General features: G+C 38.9%; 1 protein-coding gene across 2 annotated transcripts in view; it reads left to right on the top strand.

Moving 5' to 3' along the window:
- The window catches only part of tbx15 (T-box transcription factor 15), a 46,972-nt gene that overhangs the window by 12,096 nt on the left and 15,649 nt on the right, over window positions 1-19,227 (top strand). For both annotated transcript variants that reach the window (XM_030427325.1, XM_030427327.1), the window contains exons 3-4: window positions 1,135-1,236; window positions 12,654-12,825. In XM_030427325.1, coding sequence (XP_030283185.1) covers window positions 1,135-1,236; window positions 12,654-12,825 — 274 coding nt within the window. The remainder of the gene's footprint in view (window positions 1-1,134; window positions 1,237-12,653; window positions 12,826-19,227) is intronic.

Genomic DNA, 19,227 nt, shown 5'->3' with positions numbered 1-19,227 from the left:
CCTGTAGCTCACTTGCAATGTTCTTTTCTAGTTATGAATTCCTCTTGGGATTTATTGCGTTATAGGGTGACCTGGTGTAAAATGAAAAAGTATTTTTTCAATCAGTGTAAATAATTTGAATGTTGATAGTTTTGATTTTTCTACACTGGAATACATGTTGGACATTTTTCAATGTAAAAGATAATTCGGGTCGTGTACATGACTGTACACTACTGTATACTTCTTCCCCTCTCACATCAATAAGTTAGAGAAATATTTTGTTTTCTCTCTGTGTACTTGTTTTTCACCGTGTTCTCCTTCACCGTGTTATTTATCAGCATTTTTGCGTGAAAACTCTTACTGTGACAAGAGGGGAAACACTTAATAAGAAACTAGTTTTATTGGATTTTGGCCTCAGTTTCTTACTTAAATACAGCAGAAAACTGACATGAAATCTCTTATTTTATCTGATTTGATTTATTCTAGACTAACTGAATGCGACTATGTAATAGTCTCTTAAAGTCAAAAAAAGCATAAATGTTCCTTTACTTGTTGAGAAAATTCTCCCAATTCTGTGGCTAAACATATACTTCAAAACCTTCTTGGATTAGCTTGAATATGCGTCGTCACAAAGCTGGACAGTGACGCTACAAACATGTGATGATCTTATAGAATATGAAGCATCGCTGTAGGTTAAACTCGCCAACGGTGTGTAGATGAGCTCACCATGAACCATTTACAGCAGCAAAATAGCACATACACATGAATGCAGCAGTAATATTAATTTACAAACATCAGAGTGTGTTACTGATACTACTTACAAACCTTTATTTAAGTAAGGTTTTGAATGCAGGACTTTTAGTTGCAATGTGGCTGTTTTTCACAGCGTAGTATCAGTCCTTTTATGCATGCAGAGGAACTGAACACTTCTTCCACCACTGCCTCTGAATACTGTCACTGTTGAGGGTCAATCTGCCATCTTACAGCTGCTGGCTTCAGTGTTTCACCTGCAGCGATTCTTTGCTTTTGTTTTTTTAATTCAATGGTCACTTTCAGATGTTATTTATTGATGTTCTTAATTACAGAACAGAATGAAAGGGACAGTAACATCAGTTGATCAGATTAATCAGTATTTGTGATTTTTCTCCCCTTCAGGAGGATGTTTCCTGCCATGCGAGTAAAGATCGCCGGACTGGACCCTCACCAGCAGTATTACATCGCCATGGACATTGTGCCCGTGGACAACAAGAGATACAGGTACCTCCTTCACACTGATGTATGACTGGGAGTGGAATGACTGTGCTGGCAGAGTGTCCTCTCTGAACGCATTCACAGAAAAAAAATCAAAAACCTTCTTTGCACATTTTGAAGTTATGTTCCTCGCCTTTTACTGACGGTCCAAATGCAGAGATGTGTCCCAGAGTTCCCCCACTAAACTGCTGCTAACCCAAAATGACTTGGTGGGAAGGTTAATGTCCCATGATGACCTCAATGCTGTTTCAGTCGCCTCTCAGCCAGGACAAGAATTAAACTGCGGAGAAAACGCTGAGTAACTGCGTTTTTTCCACGTACATGAAAGAATGTCAAATATACAGATGCTGCACACCAGCACAAAACAACAGCTTTCAGCCACTTCAGTGAGACAACAGCACTTCTAAGAAATCCTTTCAATAAATGCACAGCTGTACATAATATGCACATGCACAGTCATTTCTGCGTGAGCAAAGCCCCCCCCCCCCCCCCTCCAACTCTCCCGGCCGCTGCAGCTGGACACAAAGCTGTGTTTTCCTGGATGGATCTCAAATGTCGGCTCGAGCATAAACATATTGACCTAGTTGGATTATCCTCATCTGCATGCCATTTCTCATGTTCGAGTTGTACGTAACAGGATTTGGACCAAAGATCCTCCAGCCTCTTTCATTTTTTAGATTTCTCATAAGTACTATGAGTGGTGTTCCCGTCCTCTTCTTCTTCTTCTTCTTCTTCTTCTTCTTCTTCTTCTTGGCGACACAAAAAACCTAGTTCCTCCCATCATTTGCATCAGTGAAGTGAAGCGAACGTGATTAAAGAGTGCATGTGCTGGTGGAAGGCTTGTAAATGATGGATCTATCTGGATATGCAATAAGACTGATATCCTGGCCCACAGTACTGGTCCCTGAAGTCAGAGCCAGAGAGAGGAGATTGAAAAGTATTCATCATCCCACAGGCCGAGCAGCAGAGCCAGAGGCTGCCTGCAAATAGGATAACTCTCAGCATTCAGGTCTAATGACGGAAACGGGGGAAAAAACGGAGTCGAGACGAAGAGATTTGTGATGCAGCACATATACCTGCTGCTGGAGGGTTTGACTGCGGTCACTTTTATGGCTCAGTTTAATACTTTCAGGTATCATGACAGAAACGAGGAAGTGAGACGAAGATGATGAGAAAAATGTGTTTACCTGCGTATTCAGCGGCTGCGTCCGGGTTTATAGATGCTGATGCAGATACAGGCTGTTACTCTGTCTGATGAAGTGATAATGTGGCAAATAACCCAGAGCTGCCTCGTTACAGTTTGAATAGAGTTTGACCAGTCAGGGCCCCTGGAACCTGAAGCTGCTGTTTTTTGTATCAAAGCTCCTAGTAGACAGTTTTTCCCTTTTTTAATTTTCTTATTTGACCTTTTATTTCAGATGAATTCCAATTACCCTTTTATTACGCTTCTGTGGAGGCGACAGCGTGGCTTGAGTCATTATGTTTTAGGGTTGTGTGTCCGTCTGTCGGTCCTGTTCTTTTTTAGTTCATATGTCAGTGAAATCTGAACAGATTTTTTATTTTATTTTATTATTTTTTTAATTTGGCAATAAAACATCCACTTGGACTCAAGGATGAACTGATTAGAATTTGTTTACGGTCATACATTAAAGGTGCACTCTGTAGTTTTGGGGGAGAAATTCTGATCAGAAGAGAAAGATCTCTATAAATTTTATGCCCAAACAAACTAAATTAACAAACTGATGATTGATTATTCATGATTAAAGAACTGACCTTAAAGATTTCATACTGTCTTTACTTTGTTTACATGTGGCGAACTCTTCCGCCTTTCTAGCCTCAAACAGTGTTCTGGGATCTTATTTTCCTCTGAGAACAGCTTGTTTATTCACTTAAGGATTTTCTGTTATTATTACCACATTAATAGTGCGAATTTGATTTTTTTTTCTCCATAACTACATTATGCCCCTTTAATAAGGGTTGCAATGGTATGAGAGTTTCACAGTGATAATTATCAGTTGTCAAGAAATTAAAAGAGAAGTTTTTTTTGGTTTAACAAATGCTGAAATATTAGACCGGAAAGTTGATATAAGCTTGAAATATATATATATATATATATATACATATATATATATATATATATATATATATATATATATATATTATATATACACATATATATGATTTGTGATAACACTTATTCAGCAGAATTCAATACCGTACACAATACGCTAGTGTACACGGTACAATAAGCAACAGTCTTCATAGCACAGTAAACATCACACCAATGTTTAACAGGATAAAATTATGACATTTTATGTATAAAAGGTCACAGGTCAGCTTCATTGTGACATCATAGTGTTCTGTAAAAATGCTTTCCTGGCCATTATCCTACACCATGACTCCATGATTGTGATTATATTTTACATTTGGTCAGATGCTGAACAAGCGACATCGATCTTGGATGTGCACCTTTAAACTGTGCTGATTGTAGAGATCGTCTGTGCTGCCGGGTCGAACATGTGTGTGAAGCTTCCACATTTTAATATTTGATGCTTTATCAGTCAAACACGTGAGCACATACAAGGAATTTGACTCTCTACATAATTTACACACTCACAGATACAGCAGTAAACCAACACTAGCTCATTGGTTGATCTTGTGGGATTGCTGTTGCACCATGTGATGAAGCTTTCTATGAGTTGGCTGTAAAAACAGTCTCTCATTGAAGAGAAGCATGTTTATCACTGGAAATTATTCACTGGAATCATGTTTATAGTGAAAACTTCCATTTCACCCAGAACTAACCTTATTACCTTTACCATATTCCTTCAGAGTGCACATATTCTATGAGTCTGGACAGTGCAACTTGACTGGTTTGTGGTAATTCTCATGTTTATTGTCAACACATGCCATAAAAAACGACCAACAATAAGTTGGGGCCAATCCAAAGGTTCTGCTGCCACGTGGCTGCAAGGGTGTCTCAAATAAATGTTGACATTTGCCCGAGTCCAGGAGGGTCCTGGTGACCCCTGTGCAGATGTCTGCGTGCTCCCCATTATTTATGACCGTGTGCATGTGTCCACACAGGGTGACCTTCTGCACTACAAGTGTGTCGGCTGCACACACATTACAAATGAAACTGAACACTTGTTTCATTCATTATATTATCCTATGTTGTATATAAGTCTCTGTGCAAGTCCTTGTCCATAGTGGAGTATGATCAGGGCTTTAGACCGTATACAGCATTATTTCCGCAGCCTGCCTGGAGTCCAATGGTTTCTTTAAAACAACTCACAGGTATAAAGTGTGCTTTCACTTTTAAAAGGCTCAGTAATTTTCAAAAACAGTTGGGGACTGTCGTTTTCAGTAAATATTACTTAATTAGGAATAATTAGTAAAACTGCTGGGAACTATTTCCAGCCGTGGATTGACACATATTTGGCAGTCTGTTGAGTATTTAAGGCACCAGTGCCCATGTTCATTATGATGAAGAAAGCCTGTCATTGAGTGCAACAGTGTGTTTTTTTTTGCTTTTAATTGTTTGTGGATAACAATGGAACAACAATGGAAGAAGTTCCAAGATTATTTATTTTTTTTGACAATAAGAAAGTCCAAATTATAAATAAAGAATTGTATCCTGATATCACTCGGAAATTTGATTGACAGCTGTTTTAGTACATTAAAGCTAAATGGTTTGTTTACTGTGATGCAGATAAATGCTATGGTGAAGAATGCCTTCATGTTAAATCATAAATGAATAGAAACAAACACAATGTTTTCTTTTCAAGACTTCTTCTAATTTGTTAAAGCCGAAAATTATTGATAGCATCTTGCGGATATTTTACTTGCAGCATAGCACTGCTTTCACTGCGGTCATTTACCCTAAAGGATTATTCCACTATAGTATTTTTTTTTTTGAGAAAGTGTTTGCTCTTTAATTAAACTCTGATTAAGGATACATGCACAGATTTTCTAAAATCCTAAATACAAATATATACCAACACTGGAGCTGATAAACACCAGACCTATTAGCTATCCCAAAAAACCCACATATCCAGAAAATCCAGAAAACAACATGGAAGCATGTGTGTGTGTGTGTGTGTGTGTGTGTGTGTGTGTGTGTTTTAAAGGCCTACATGGCCTTTCTTGGCAGCTGGTGAGCATATTTCAAGGTTTTTTAAAGTTCAAGTCATAAAACATGTTTACAGGGAGTTAGTTTTTTTGTTTTCATGCCTTGCTGTGTGAGAGTGACTAGATTAAAGGCTGCGCCTGCCACAGATACGGCCCTGCTCCTCCAGCGAAACAAAGCCCTGTCATCTCTGAAGGAAGTGAAGAAAAGGCTCTTCCCCCTCGTGTCAAGTCGAGTCAGATTTATTAAGGGAAAAAAAAAAATTTGTCAGGGAGAAATCAAAGTCTGCACGAAAACATCTTAGAAACATAAAGTGACCTCTGCTTTGTTTGCATTTAGTTTGAGCCTCCTGCATCCTTCACTTCATATCGCTGTTTATTGATGTAAAGTTTTCCACCAGCGCGTAGCAGACGTTCTGCCCTGCCACCTCTCCCCGCTCTCCCACCAGCGAACCAAGACATCATGGAGGATTTTTAGGGGCCAGAAGGTCTTGTAAAATTAAATAGGATTTTCTTCCTGGCTGGGGGAATTTACCACAGGCCTTTGCAAACTGAGCTGGGAGCTGTCACTGGTGTGTCTCACAGTCCTCGGGAGTTTGGGGTCTGGAAACATGGTCTTTATTGGAATCGACTTGCTTTACTTGGGATCCCTGCCCCTCTTTAGGAACGTCTCATTGGTACCGCGCTCATTAAATCTCCATATATTACACTTCTTTTATGTGGACAGTCGCTTGGTTTGCTCCGAGCTCGAGCCGCTGAACGTGGAGCTGTCTGGCTCCTCAAAAATACCTCATTCCTCCAACTGTGTGCCAGAGCATGTTGTCGTTCTGCTTTGACACACACACTAACACACACACACACACACACACACACACACACAGTCAAAAGGGATAAAACACACAAACACATTTACAAGCGTTTCGTTATGTACTTCTAACCTTAATCCAGTGAACTCAAGTGGTCAACTTGAGCTGGCCTTCTGTGGGAGTGAGGAGTGGAAAGATTACATCAAATTGAATTATTTCTCCTTTTTTATCTGTCTTTTTGGGGATATTTGGTCCTCACATACACACACACACACACCAGTGTTGCTATACATGCAAAGACAGGCACTGAATACAACCCTGTTTCCAAAAAAGTTCAGACACTGCGTGAAACATAAATACAGTAGAGTGCAGACATTTTCAAATGAACTGTGTTTACTGACAACAATTTTACAAATTGTTCCTGAGCCCATGTAGTCATGTCCTTCATACAATCCTGTGTTTGACAAAGTAATGAACCTCGCTCAGTCCTTGCTTGTGAACGACAAGGCTTTCGAGGACGCACCTCTGGTACTATCAGCCGGTCCAGTTTTTAATTGAGTTTATACCAAAAAGGATTAGAACATTATTACATTCCACTTTCTTAACATTTTACTTGGTATCCCAACTTTAATGGATTAGAGACCCAACATTTCCCCCATTAGCAAGCACTTGGCGACAGTGGCAGAAAGCTCGAGCAGAACTGGATCCAGTGGTGGGCGACCATTTTAATTCTTACCTTGATCGGATAAACTCAAGTCATAATTTGAACGGACTCTGTGTAGATGGGAACTCACTGATAATAAAAAATAACTTGAAATATTTCTCGTTCAATATAGAGAGGGAAGAACACACAAACACCTGGGTAACAATAAGAACGCAGTAAAAGGGTCAGACGTTACCCAGCCCCTAACCCTGATCTTGTCCATACCCCATGTTCTTTAAAGTCCAATATATAAGATGGTTGAGTCCTATATTGTTGTAAACTCAGAAATAACTGATTACATTTTTCTATTTGGGTTTTTCAAAACACACACACACACACACACACACAACACACACACACACACACACACACACACACACACACACACACACACACACACAGGTACCAACTTCCAAGAAGAAACACACCCTTAAATTCAACTAAAAGGCACAGAGACATACCCATGGGCATTGCTTGTGAGGACAATCATTGAACCTTAACCCTAAACCAACTTTATCCAAACCTTTTCCTAACCTTGATTTTATAAAGATTAATCCTAGTCTTAAAGTGGATCTTTGTAGAGGTGAGGATCGGCAAAATCTAATTGATCTCTCTTTGCGAGAGGACATTTGGTCTTAATATGTATAAGAATTTAGGATTGCACACACATGCTCACACAAAGCTGTTGGTCTTCTCTTGCAAACTCTGAACACACACACCAGTCAACCCCGAATGGTAATTCAATAGCAATATTTACTCTGTCAGTACAGTAACCCAATATACAGCCTGGGTTTGGCAAGTGTGTGAATGTGTGTGTGTTTTAATGTGCATGCCTGCCTTGTGTTACAGTATATGTGTGATGAGCTGAGAACACACACATCCACACACACATTGACAACCAGTTTTGCTCTCTGATTGGTGTGTGTTCCTCTATGTGTGTCTGTTTATCCCAGTGGGTGTAATTGTGTATATGAGAGAGGAATAACGAGGGAATTATTACAGTGTGCATTGCAGTTTGGATTATTCAGCTGTGTGGTTTGCTGTTGGCTGAGAAGGGATCCCCCCCCCCCCCCCCCCCCATCTGTCCAGTAAGAGTGTCACATAAAGTCCAGTCTTTATTGATCGTGCTGGTGCCAGATGGCAGATTTATGGAAGATGAAAGCGGGGCGACTAATCAGATTTCCAGTCCTGTTTGGGGCTAAAGTTTCCTCGTTCCTTAACACTTTCCCTGCTACACCGAGCGTAACCCTAAACAGCACTCCAAACAGGAAATTATAGGAACGCCTGGTACCCTTTGTGGCTGTATATTCATGTGAGTGTGTTAAGGTCAAAAGTCAGAGCTGTGTGTGGAGGTGTGTGCTTGGCATTATTAGAAATAGTAAAAATGAGGAACAGGTAGTTAAGTGTTCTTTTTGTAGTTCGTTGCCCCATGTTTTACTATTTAAAAGTATAAGACATTTACAAATAAATATATATGGCTATTTAAGATCTCTATATAACTTACGTATATACTACTTTAGTAAATGCATTTAGTCGGTTTTAGGGTTTTTTTTTTTTTTTATCTATATTGAGGCTTTTATTGTGGAGGGTGTCATATGCTGCACAAACCAGTTCCTTTAAATTCTGGGTCTTCAACGGAGGGTCTGCAACCCCCAGCTGGTCCTCAGAGGTACTGCAGGGAGGCCACCAAATATTGTTCGAAAACACTTTGAAAGTTTTTATTTGTTCAAATATTTAAATGGAAATACACATTAACATGATTACAAAATAGTATTAGGAATAATTGTTTTGTTTATAAAAAACCTACTCAACACTGATTATAGTCTACCCATGATTAGTCGTACAATTACGTGAAGAAGCTAACCTAGCTGTAAGCTAAATTACTATGCCTTCCATAACAGCAGACGAGCTAGCTACCTCAAGCTGGTCTCATTCCCTGGGTCCCTGGTGTAAAGTTTCCCTGATAGGAAGACTTTTGCATAAGGAAAAGCAGACACTCATGGGTCCATTATGTATCTATTTGAGACACCGAAGGGTGCTACAAAGCAGTGTCAGTGTTTGATAACTTGGGATGAGAACGTGTGGCTAACTATGTAACATACTGGCCAGTTAGCTACACATTATTCTAGGTTATGCATCATAATCTAATTTAATATATTTAGTAGGGGGTCTGTGCTAGATCTTTCTATCAGCTAACGGGTCCTCGGCCTGACAGACGCTGCAGTGCCCTGCTTTAAATGAACACTTGCTGTGTGGTCGCTCCTTCCTGATACACAGGAAGTGTGTGTTTCTCATTTCCAGGCTTTTTGAAATAAACTCAGCATGTGCAGCAACAGCCAACATGTCTTAAACAAATAAAAGAGCACACAGACAGAAAGATACATTTCACAGAATAACACCTACACTGTGAGGATTTATGGGAAAATGCAGAAACACCACACCACACAGGGGCCGGTTGAGACAGCACAAAATTTCTGAATATTTATGGACTTCCAATATTGTTTTTTTTTTTTAACAAATATCAGACAGTAAGACACAATACGCTGACAGATTGTGCTGTGAGAATAAAAACCCAAATGTGTTTTTTAAGAAAACTTACCATGTGGTTGTGGCAAAACTGCCAGGAACACCTGTAACACCATCGTAGAGGTGGTACAGGTGATGACTATACTGTATAACAAACAAAAGAAGGAGATAAATACCAATGAAAGCTTTTGGTTTCTGTGGTTGCATTAACAGGCCATTTGCAGATGCTGCCTGCTGTCTCCAGTGTGTACCTCTCACACTCCCTGCGATAATCTCTCATTAAATAAATCAATTGGGTTTTAACCATAGGAGTTATTTCTTGTTTCTGTGGCAACAAAGCACATAAAATAGAATAAAATAAATAATACATGAATAATAAAATATAGAGATGCAAAAAAGGAGGTGAATGGTGAAATTTGTGAAGGTCGATGATTCCCACAATGGAATTTAATGCATTTTACAGATGCCAGAAATTACAGAACATTTTCACTTGTTTCTGATTGGTAGAGGTTAGTCCATGATGGACACTGATAGCCAAATGGATGGTCTAGTCACAGGCGAAGGACTTTTTGAAAGAGCCTGCCCTTTTCCAAACACTTTCTCAGGGCGACATCCCAGATGGTTCTGTGCAACAAACCATCTGGCACACCTCTTAGTGACGATGCAAACAATGAATGATGGTCCGTCAAGTTTTCAAAATGTCATTGCTCAATGTAAACTACTGAGGGTCCAATGTATAGGGTGGAGTGAACATGTGACACAGCCTCGAACACACTCTCTGACAATGACAGGCCCCATCTCCAACACATCCAAGTCAAGACTTGATGTGATATTTATGTTATGTAATGTTCTAAATTGTTCTGATTAAATGAGGAGAAAGTGTAGACATGAAACCTGGTGAATGTAATTGTTGGGTCTTTGGGAATTCAGGCTGGCTTGAAGACCACTTTCAGTAAAATACCTGTTCTAATAAGGTAGATACTTTTTACAAAAATTATGTAAAAAAACTCACTAAGCTGTTCACACACAGCAGACTTTACCTACAATATGGCCGCCAGAGGGGGTTTGTCAACATCCCTTGGAACGGCCTTGATGCTTTTTAAATGTGTATGTATTTGCGTCCGTTTCTTTGTAGCAGAGAGAGGCTACTATACCTATAAATGCATATGCACAGACACACACACAGTCACACACACACACACACACACACACACACACACACACACACACACACACATTATTGCTTATATTATAATTTAATTAGACATAGTGTGTGAGTGTGTGTGTGTATGTAATGGGGTGGTGCAGCCATTGGAGGCAATAACAAAAGGACCAAATGAAAGTCTTGTCCATGTTTCTGGAGTGAGTGATGATTTTGGCAGAGTTGCTACAGATAAAAACACTTTCAACTGAACGCAGGGCCAGAACTAAAGGCAAACAGCTGTGCTTCACACTTGCTCTCCTCCACTTACTCTCAACCTCGCTCTCGCATTCTGTGTTTCTGTCTCCCATTCCACTATTTTTTCTCTTTCCACTCATCGCCATGATCTCACTGATTTCTCCTTTATCTTTCTCGATGACTCTAGCTGACTGCCTTCATCTTGACGACTTTCTCTGTCCATGCATGTCTTCATTTTCTTCTTTGTTCTTGCCATTCTTGCATTTTTATTCCTTTATTTCTTTCTTCCCTTTTGTTGATCTGTTTTCCATATAAAAAAAAACAAACACTTTCTCTCTCTCTCTCTCTCTCTCTCTCTCTCTCTCTCTTTCTCTCTCTCTCTCCCCCTGCTGTTTAATGGGTGGGACGGCCTGAAGTACCCCAGACTCGCACATAACATCATCAAATATTATGGCCGGTTTTAATTGAAACTATGCCGCTGAGTGTGTGACTACATATGGAATATTTTATGTTTCTCTTGTTCGAAATTTCAAGCACAATGAAAAAAACAACAGCTGAGTCTTAAAAGTCTGTGTTGTGGCAACATGGCCGAGCGTTTTTGGAGTTTGTTTTCCAGTCGAGTGGCTAAAGCAGAGGCGCTCTAATCTGTTTGAAATTCATATGGCCTTGATAGTATATTTACACATTTAACCCTGAAGTAACCTCCTGGTAATCATCTGAGGGATACTGTATATGCATAAGACACAGTTTAAGACAGTTATTTAGCTATGTGACTGTAAAGAACGAAACATATGTAATAAAAGAGGTTGTTCAGCTTATTTTGAGCGCAGATCATGTTCACTCTTTTTTTTTTAATTGGATGCTTTTACATTTGATAGCATATGATTTTGTACATCCTTACCATATTCATACCCGTTATATTGAAGATGAACGCACTAATATTCCCATTTATACTTCTAATAATAAAAATTGTAAAAAAGAAGATTAAAGAAAAATAATAGAAAAATAAAGTAAGTTAGTATGATGGTATAGAGTATATAGAGTCTCCATACAGACATACACTTGCCATCTGCACATATATACACACAAATTCCACTAAGCTAAAAATAGAAAAAAAACCTGTCATACTCTTCTCTGCTGACTCAATCAATATAAATTAACTGCGTCAACATATTCAATCAATTTATTCCTGTTTTTCAAATCTTCTAACTCTTGATTTGTGATTAAAAATGTTATTCTTTATTTTTTTAAATTGAGTTCACAGTTTTCCTCCAGTTATTAAATGCAGATGGAGCACATGCTAACCAGCTCCTTGTCATGTGTTACCTGTCTATTTCTGATCTAGGTTCAGGTGGTGATTTACCTGACCTAATGTATTTTGGCTCAAGTTTCATTTGTAAAATCTTTATAACAGGACTTAAAAGTGGTTGCCAGATAACTTTTAGTGTTGGGCAGAAAAAAAATAGATAAATGCATGCTGATGATTTGCATTCTTTTCACTACAGTTTCTCTCTCTCATAAGTTTTACTTTATTTTCGGGGTGATAAAGAATCTTTTGTATATTATAGTGCTCTGTCAATCTCAGAAGGTGTTGTTTTATTTATTGCTTCACATTCTTTTTTTCCCACTCACTTCCCACAACTGAGTAGAAGAAAAACACATGGATTTTGCCATTACAGTATATAAAGCACAATTACAGTTTTAGGGAACACTATGGGTTCATAGTGTGTAAAGTTCTGTGTGTGGGTCCCAGACACTCTACTTTGTCATTATCCAGCTTACAAAAACTATAGTGTTTCTTTTCAATCCCTGAAACAGGTGTTTTGGTACTTAAGCCAAGTTCCCTGTTCTTGTCTTCCAGATACGTGTACCACAGCTCCAAGTGGATGGTAGCAGGAAACGCCGACTCCCCTGTGCCTCCACGGGCCTACATCCACCCGGACTCTCTGGCCTCAGGAGACACCTGGATGAGACAGGTGGTCAGTTTTGACAAGCTCAAACTCACCAACAACGAGCTGGATGACCAGGGACACGTAAGGGACCTTTTTTTCTCTTTATCTTCTGAACAGTGAATGTTTGTACATACTGTTATGACATCATTCATCGTAGGAAGGAAACATGTGTGATAAATGACACAGTGCTTCATATATGCATTGACTCAACGCCACTATTCAATACTATAATAATGTTGCACCGTACGTTTTGCTTATTCAAAACATCATTATTGGAACATTAATGTCCAAAATATTGACACACAACAACAAAGGTTATTTGATGAAAAACAAATATTTTCTGCATGGGTTTATGCCATGTGTAGTGCTAGGGTTGGGCAATAAGAATAAATATGCAATGCAGTAGTAGAAATGTGTCTCCCTGTTGAGATTTGGCAACAGCGTTTGCCCCGCAGGAGCTGTCCCGTCTTGTCTTAATATATGTCTTCTGGACAGGCTATGCAGCAATTCAGGGCTGGATTCTTGTGTGATCTTGAGAGTCCAGCTGCCTCACACAGTAATGTGATCTGTGCTGCTTACCGCAATCTCACGTGATGCGAGAGTGATAGTTGGTGGACGAATGCCTATGATTTTTATATTGCGCTGACGGTAGTCCTTAAGATATGTACCTATTTAAATTACTTTTTCTCATTTGGAACCTTAAAGCTCTGTTTTGATGAAAGATCTGTGGAGGAAAAGCAGTGAAGTCGTCGGTGAAGCAGAAGATTTAAACTTTAAGGCCTGTGTCTTACAGAAACAGCTGTTACCCCACAAAAAAAAAGATGAGGTGATCCTCTCTTTTGTCCTACCAAAAGTCACTGTGGCAAGAATGAACAGTTCGATGGGAGTGCTGCCCTTTATCTTTCTTTTGTTTGTCCAACCAAAAGGGCCATTTCGACCAGCTGATAGTTTAAAACCGACCTCATCAGCTGCTTGGTTGTTTGTGTGTAAGATCCAAATAAAAGAAGACAATAATTCAATATGAGGAAGTACAGAACAGTATGTTCTACATGCTGTATAATGATATATACCATTACATTAATATAAAGTTACATATACCGTGTTTGAAGATTTTGGTCACAGCACCCACTTAACACTCACATTTCTTCATCCTGTGTTGCTTGTTCATTCATCATTTATCTATTTATTACTTTTTGGCCTTTTAATGGATTTATTGATAGGACAGCTTAGAGAGATGACAGGGTGAGTGAGAGGAGATGACCAGCAGCCTGAACCATGCAGCGAGGACACAGTCTACACTGGGCACATGTCCCACCAATCGAGCTACTGGTGGGATCCGTTCATGCACTCTTGATTCTGATAATTACCACATGACTTTAAGGCCACAAAGGGGGGAGCAACAAATATGTAAAATTCTTACCCCATCAGACGATATTGTCCTTAGTTTAATATGTTTTTATGCTGTCAATTAACTTAAATTGAACATTTTCACATTTTTCAACGTGTTAAACCCCGGGTGCCACCGACCAATCAGATGTCAGTATTTGTTTTTAATTACTGACTATGAATGGAATCCTGTAACAGAGATGATAGTTATCTCAACTTTAGGGTTTCATGTTAAAGCTGTTATACATTAGTTTAATTTCTGTGCTTTACACTCCATGGAACTCCATGGTTCTGTGGAAATGGATGGAGATATTTTTGATGCATTTCGCTGAAGGGAAAGTCGACACCATCCTTCATGGACTTTATGCTTTCATGGATCACATGAAGCCATGAGACTTGTTCAGATTGGATTTTCTGCAATACGTGACAGTCTGCTCTGCCACATACTGCCCTCCCACAGTCAGACTGTTTCCTTTTGAAGACGGTCCACCCTGTCTGCATATTATTAGGTTTGAGGATTAGCGTGGAGAGATATTAGAGCTCTGGGAGTTGAACCCGTGCCCTTGTTTTAATATATAATATTCATTTCCTCCATGGCTCTGTAATGCATTTAGTAATAAAATGGTTTCGTTAAAGGCACTTAATGATTGAATTTGATTTGTAGTGTGCTCCAGCAGCCACACCACTGAGCTAAAATTTGAGTCTGACCACAATCTGCCTGATTTACTGCCCTGCTTGTAGCCAGTTAGTAACAGAGGTGGTGAGCTAAAGTAAGTCTCTTATTGGTTCTTGGCTGCTCTAAATGTGTAATGTGGCTTTCATAGGTGAAATATTTAACTGTAATGCAACAAGTTAGACCACAATTTGTTTGATTTACTGCTTTCCTTATGTATAATCAGCAAGTGGGCAGCAAGCTAAAGTGAGTCCCTTATTTGCACTTTATACTTGTCCATAGTTAGAAATTGGTTTCATGGGAAAGGGACAATTTTAAATGGAAGAATACAGCTTAGATTTTGATTGGTCCCTGATGTTTAAACCTGCAATGAAAGCTAAGAAAATACTATATAAAAAACTGTAAAATAATGTTAAAATAAATGTTAGAGAAAAGGCAAAGCCATACAATAAAGGTCATACAGCAGAACTGCAGCTCCTTCAGTTAACCAGTTCCAGCTTGTAAACTCTGATAATCACTTTGAAAAAAATACCAAGTGGCTGTAGCCTAAGTATGTTAGAAAATGTTGCCTAGCATTAGCAAGCTAAAGGTGAAGTTACTTTTGTCAGGAGTAGGTGGAAACCCCATCAGAGTGTAAAGGGAAATTGTATATTAGACTTTGATTCATTAGCAGGAAAGAAACACAGCATAAAGGAAAATTTCAACCAAAAATAAAAATTGCCATCCACAAAATATTTCTGGAGATTCACAGCAGAACAGCACTGCAATATTCTCTTAAACAACTTGTTTTAAAATGAAAAAAAAAAAAGATGAAAAGGAAACATAAATGGCTTCTTACAGCTGTCGGAACTACATGTCGCGGGTGTACTACTTCCTGCATTTTCATTTTTGGGTGAAGTGTTTATGTGCTACAGGGAGGCTGTTGTCACAGCCCTGATATGTTTACCATCAAAGTAAGAAGTTATTGTATGTTAAAAATGAGAAAACACTAAGCTGTGCTCAAGTGCCACAGAAATAACATTAAACTTGTGCAAAGTATAGCATTTAAACGTCATAACAATCTGAAATATGAGTTCCCTTTATATTGTCTTTCGCCACAAAATGTGTGAATCTACTCAGAGCATCAGCCTCGGTCTCATTAAGGCTTTTGTGGAAATTAAAGCAGGTTGAATTAATAGCAAATCCAGGTGTCTCTGCTTTGTATGAACTCCATGTGCTGATGGCGAGTCGGTGAAAGCAGGAGATGATCTGCTCCCATTTTTTTTTATCACATAATCTGAATGTTGAAGCAGTAGAAGATGGCACAGTGCCTCCTGTCATGACTGTCGAAATATTATAGAGGCGACTGCTTTGATTGCTGTGGCCTGAGAGACTGTTGAAAAGAGCATGAGGAGCTGCTACGAATCGATTTCGTCTCAGAGCTCGCCATTGATGCGACGATTAGAAACGCGGTGTAGCGATTTGTCCGGTGGTACGACAAAATGGCGGCGTCCAGTTTAGCACAGCAAGCTGCGGGCAGGTTCCTGCTATGTCACAGATCTGCAGATGAGCTCATCAGCTCAGTGGTGACAAATGCAATAACATATGGGTGTCAGTGGGCGAGAATTCACATGCAGAGCTGTCTCTCCGTGAGGGAGGGAGGTTGTCTTTCCTCTCCCACTGTTCAGTTTAAGGGCTTTGTCTCCCTGGTGGGGGTTTAGAGGCCAAAGGAAATTAATTTCTGAGCTTCCTGTGTGGGAAACCTCACCACTTTGCGATCATCCTTCTGACTTGTGGTGTCGCGAAATGTCTGCCTCATCAGAAACAGACACTGTACATGTCGTGAATCATTCGACGTCACGGCGCACAACAGGAGCAGAGTGTGTGAGGAAAAACAATATTTATTATGTCTCAGACGGCACATTGTCATCCAGACTGATAAACTGGTTTGGTTTATGAAATGGGATTTGCAGGTTTGACTATGTACTGCACTTATACAAATGACATTTAAAGATTTAAACGGTCTTCTAATTAAAGCCTTCTTTGCACTCTCAAAGTTATCTGTTATATTAATCAAATTTAAACTTAAAATTGCAAACACTTACACAGCTAATCTGCTGTGTGAGTGTTCACTGAGAAACACTGTGCGGGTTTGGTTTGATCAGATCTGATTGAGATTTGGATCAAAATTGGAGATTGGTGTATGAAAGGACATGACATCACAGTTTTACATCTGAGCCCCGCCCACCTCAAACCAGAAATCTCTCAAGTGCATGAATATAAACTGTTGTGACTTTAATGGAAAGTTGTATGTTTATAGTAAAATCTGAGATCCTTTTAGTGTTTACATTTAAATCTACTTTATACTTTTACTCAAATCCAGAAGGAAACACACATTTGAAGATAACACTTTTTAACATACAAATCCAATGATCAGTTTATGACATAGAGCATTATATAATATAACGTTATTATTGGTTGACTGATTACTCTTATTCCATGATTATAAATGCACTTCAGTTGTTAAAATCATCAGTTTCTGTAATTTATATGTTTAAAACGACGCGACGTATAGTAGTAGTGAAAGGTATACTTTTTAAAGATGCTTTTTGCATTATTTTTATATTATATTATATTTTCTTGTTCTGACATGATACCAGCATTATAACATTATAACACGTGAACTTTCTTCATATATGCTAGTTATCCTATGACGAGAAACATTTCATGTTGTAATGGGATAATGCATATTGTTACTACATGACATGTATGACAGTAAAATGTGGTAATATAATGTGGAATGTTGCATGTTGTAACAAAATAAATGGTATGTTGTTATAACAAGAAACGTTTTTATTTTGTTTATTTGTACTTTTTTTTATTCAATTAAATTGTATTACATAAAGTCTCAGGGATACACCAAGTTCATAGAGAAACTAAATACACTACATTTTAGGAAAGATAAAAAAAACTTACAGAGATGAAAAACAAACAAAACCACACAAAAACACAAGACAAAAAAATAACAAGGAAAGTAAAAACATATGTAAACACATAAAAATATCTTGTCATATCAACAATCAACTTCTTACCTTATAAAGTAATACTGATCCATTTTTATTTTGCTGGCAAGACAGCAGTACACTCACATGTATTAAAAAAAAGTAAATTACCTGATACTGATAACAATTCTGTTAATTAATAATTACTGTAATTTACTTTAAAGTAAAAAAATTAGAGATCACCTGACGGATCTTACTTTTTTGCATTCGGCAACATTTGCATTAGAACCTTTTGTGGCACGTCAGCTGAAACATAATCAAGCAGCTTGATGTCATTCGGGTCTCATGCAGGATGTCATACTGTAAACCAACAGCACTTGAAAAGTTTTTGCCCATGTGATGCCTCGTTGCCTGGCCGGACCCGTGAGCCCTGGTCCTCGTGGGTTCAGATCTGCTTCATGCTGTCGCTTTGGCCTATCCTCTGTTTCCTGCCTGTCCTCGCTGGTCCATGGGAAAACCTAATAAAAGACTGAGGCAGGCTGGAATAGCCAAAAATTTTTTGTGACTTCTCTTTTGTTTTATTGCAGCTTTGTTGTTAATGATCCATTGCATTGTAATGTATCAATGCTGTTCATTCAGCGCTCTGCTGAAGAATTTTCTACACAGTCTGCTTTAAACATTTGCCTGTTTTTCCGCCAGCAGGGAGTCTGGAAGTTTAGAGATGCAAGTTTTTCACATGATGTGATATCAATACTCTCACCGCCCGTGACCCAAAGTGACGAGTCCTCATTGTTGCTGGCTGTAACAGGATGCAGTTTCTCCAGTAATTTGACAGTTCAAACCAGCCTGTGGGATTCATTGCTTTGATCGTCACATTTTTATGGTCATCAAAGTGTTTTTAACTATGTTTGAAAATCAATTTCGGCCACACTGTCATGTAAAATGTGCTTTGTAAACAAAGTCTGGTGTGATTTGACTTCATGGCGATACACACAACATCTGTTATGAGGGATGTGTTGGTGTCTCTCTGGTGTGAACGTCCAGATGATTTTCAAAGGGGATGAAAAGGGCGTCATTACCAACCATGAAACTGAAAACATCACTTATTAAGCCTAATTGTATTTGAGCGTGAACAACTGTCAGCTGATGTCCTCTGGCTGCCCTCTCAGTTCAGCATGTCGATGTGTGATCCGCTTTGACTTTACATCACCTCAGGCCGACCGGGGACTATAAGTATGACTCCTCTGGGCCATAAGGCAGCTGTGTGTGAGTGTGTGTGTAACATTTCTGTTACTAAAACACGACAGCAATTCAACCTGCATCCACTTGAAAGCTTTTCTATTTGCTAATCCAGCTCTTTTTTTTAAGCTCTTTTCTGGCAAGATGCCCTCCAACACTGTACATGTTATACTTTTCCCTCTATAGCAACGGTTTTATTAAAAT

This window comes from Sparus aurata, chromosome 9 (genome assembly GCF_900880675.1).
Source record: "Sparus aurata chromosome 9, fSpaAur1.1, whole genome shotgun sequence".
In the NCBI taxonomy this organism is placed as follows: domain Eukaryota; kingdom Metazoa; phylum Chordata; class Actinopteri; order Spariformes; family Sparidae; genus Sparus; species Sparus aurata.
The sequence above is the reverse complement of the archived record's forward strand: the minus strand, read 5'-3'. Positions and strand labels throughout refer to the sequence as shown.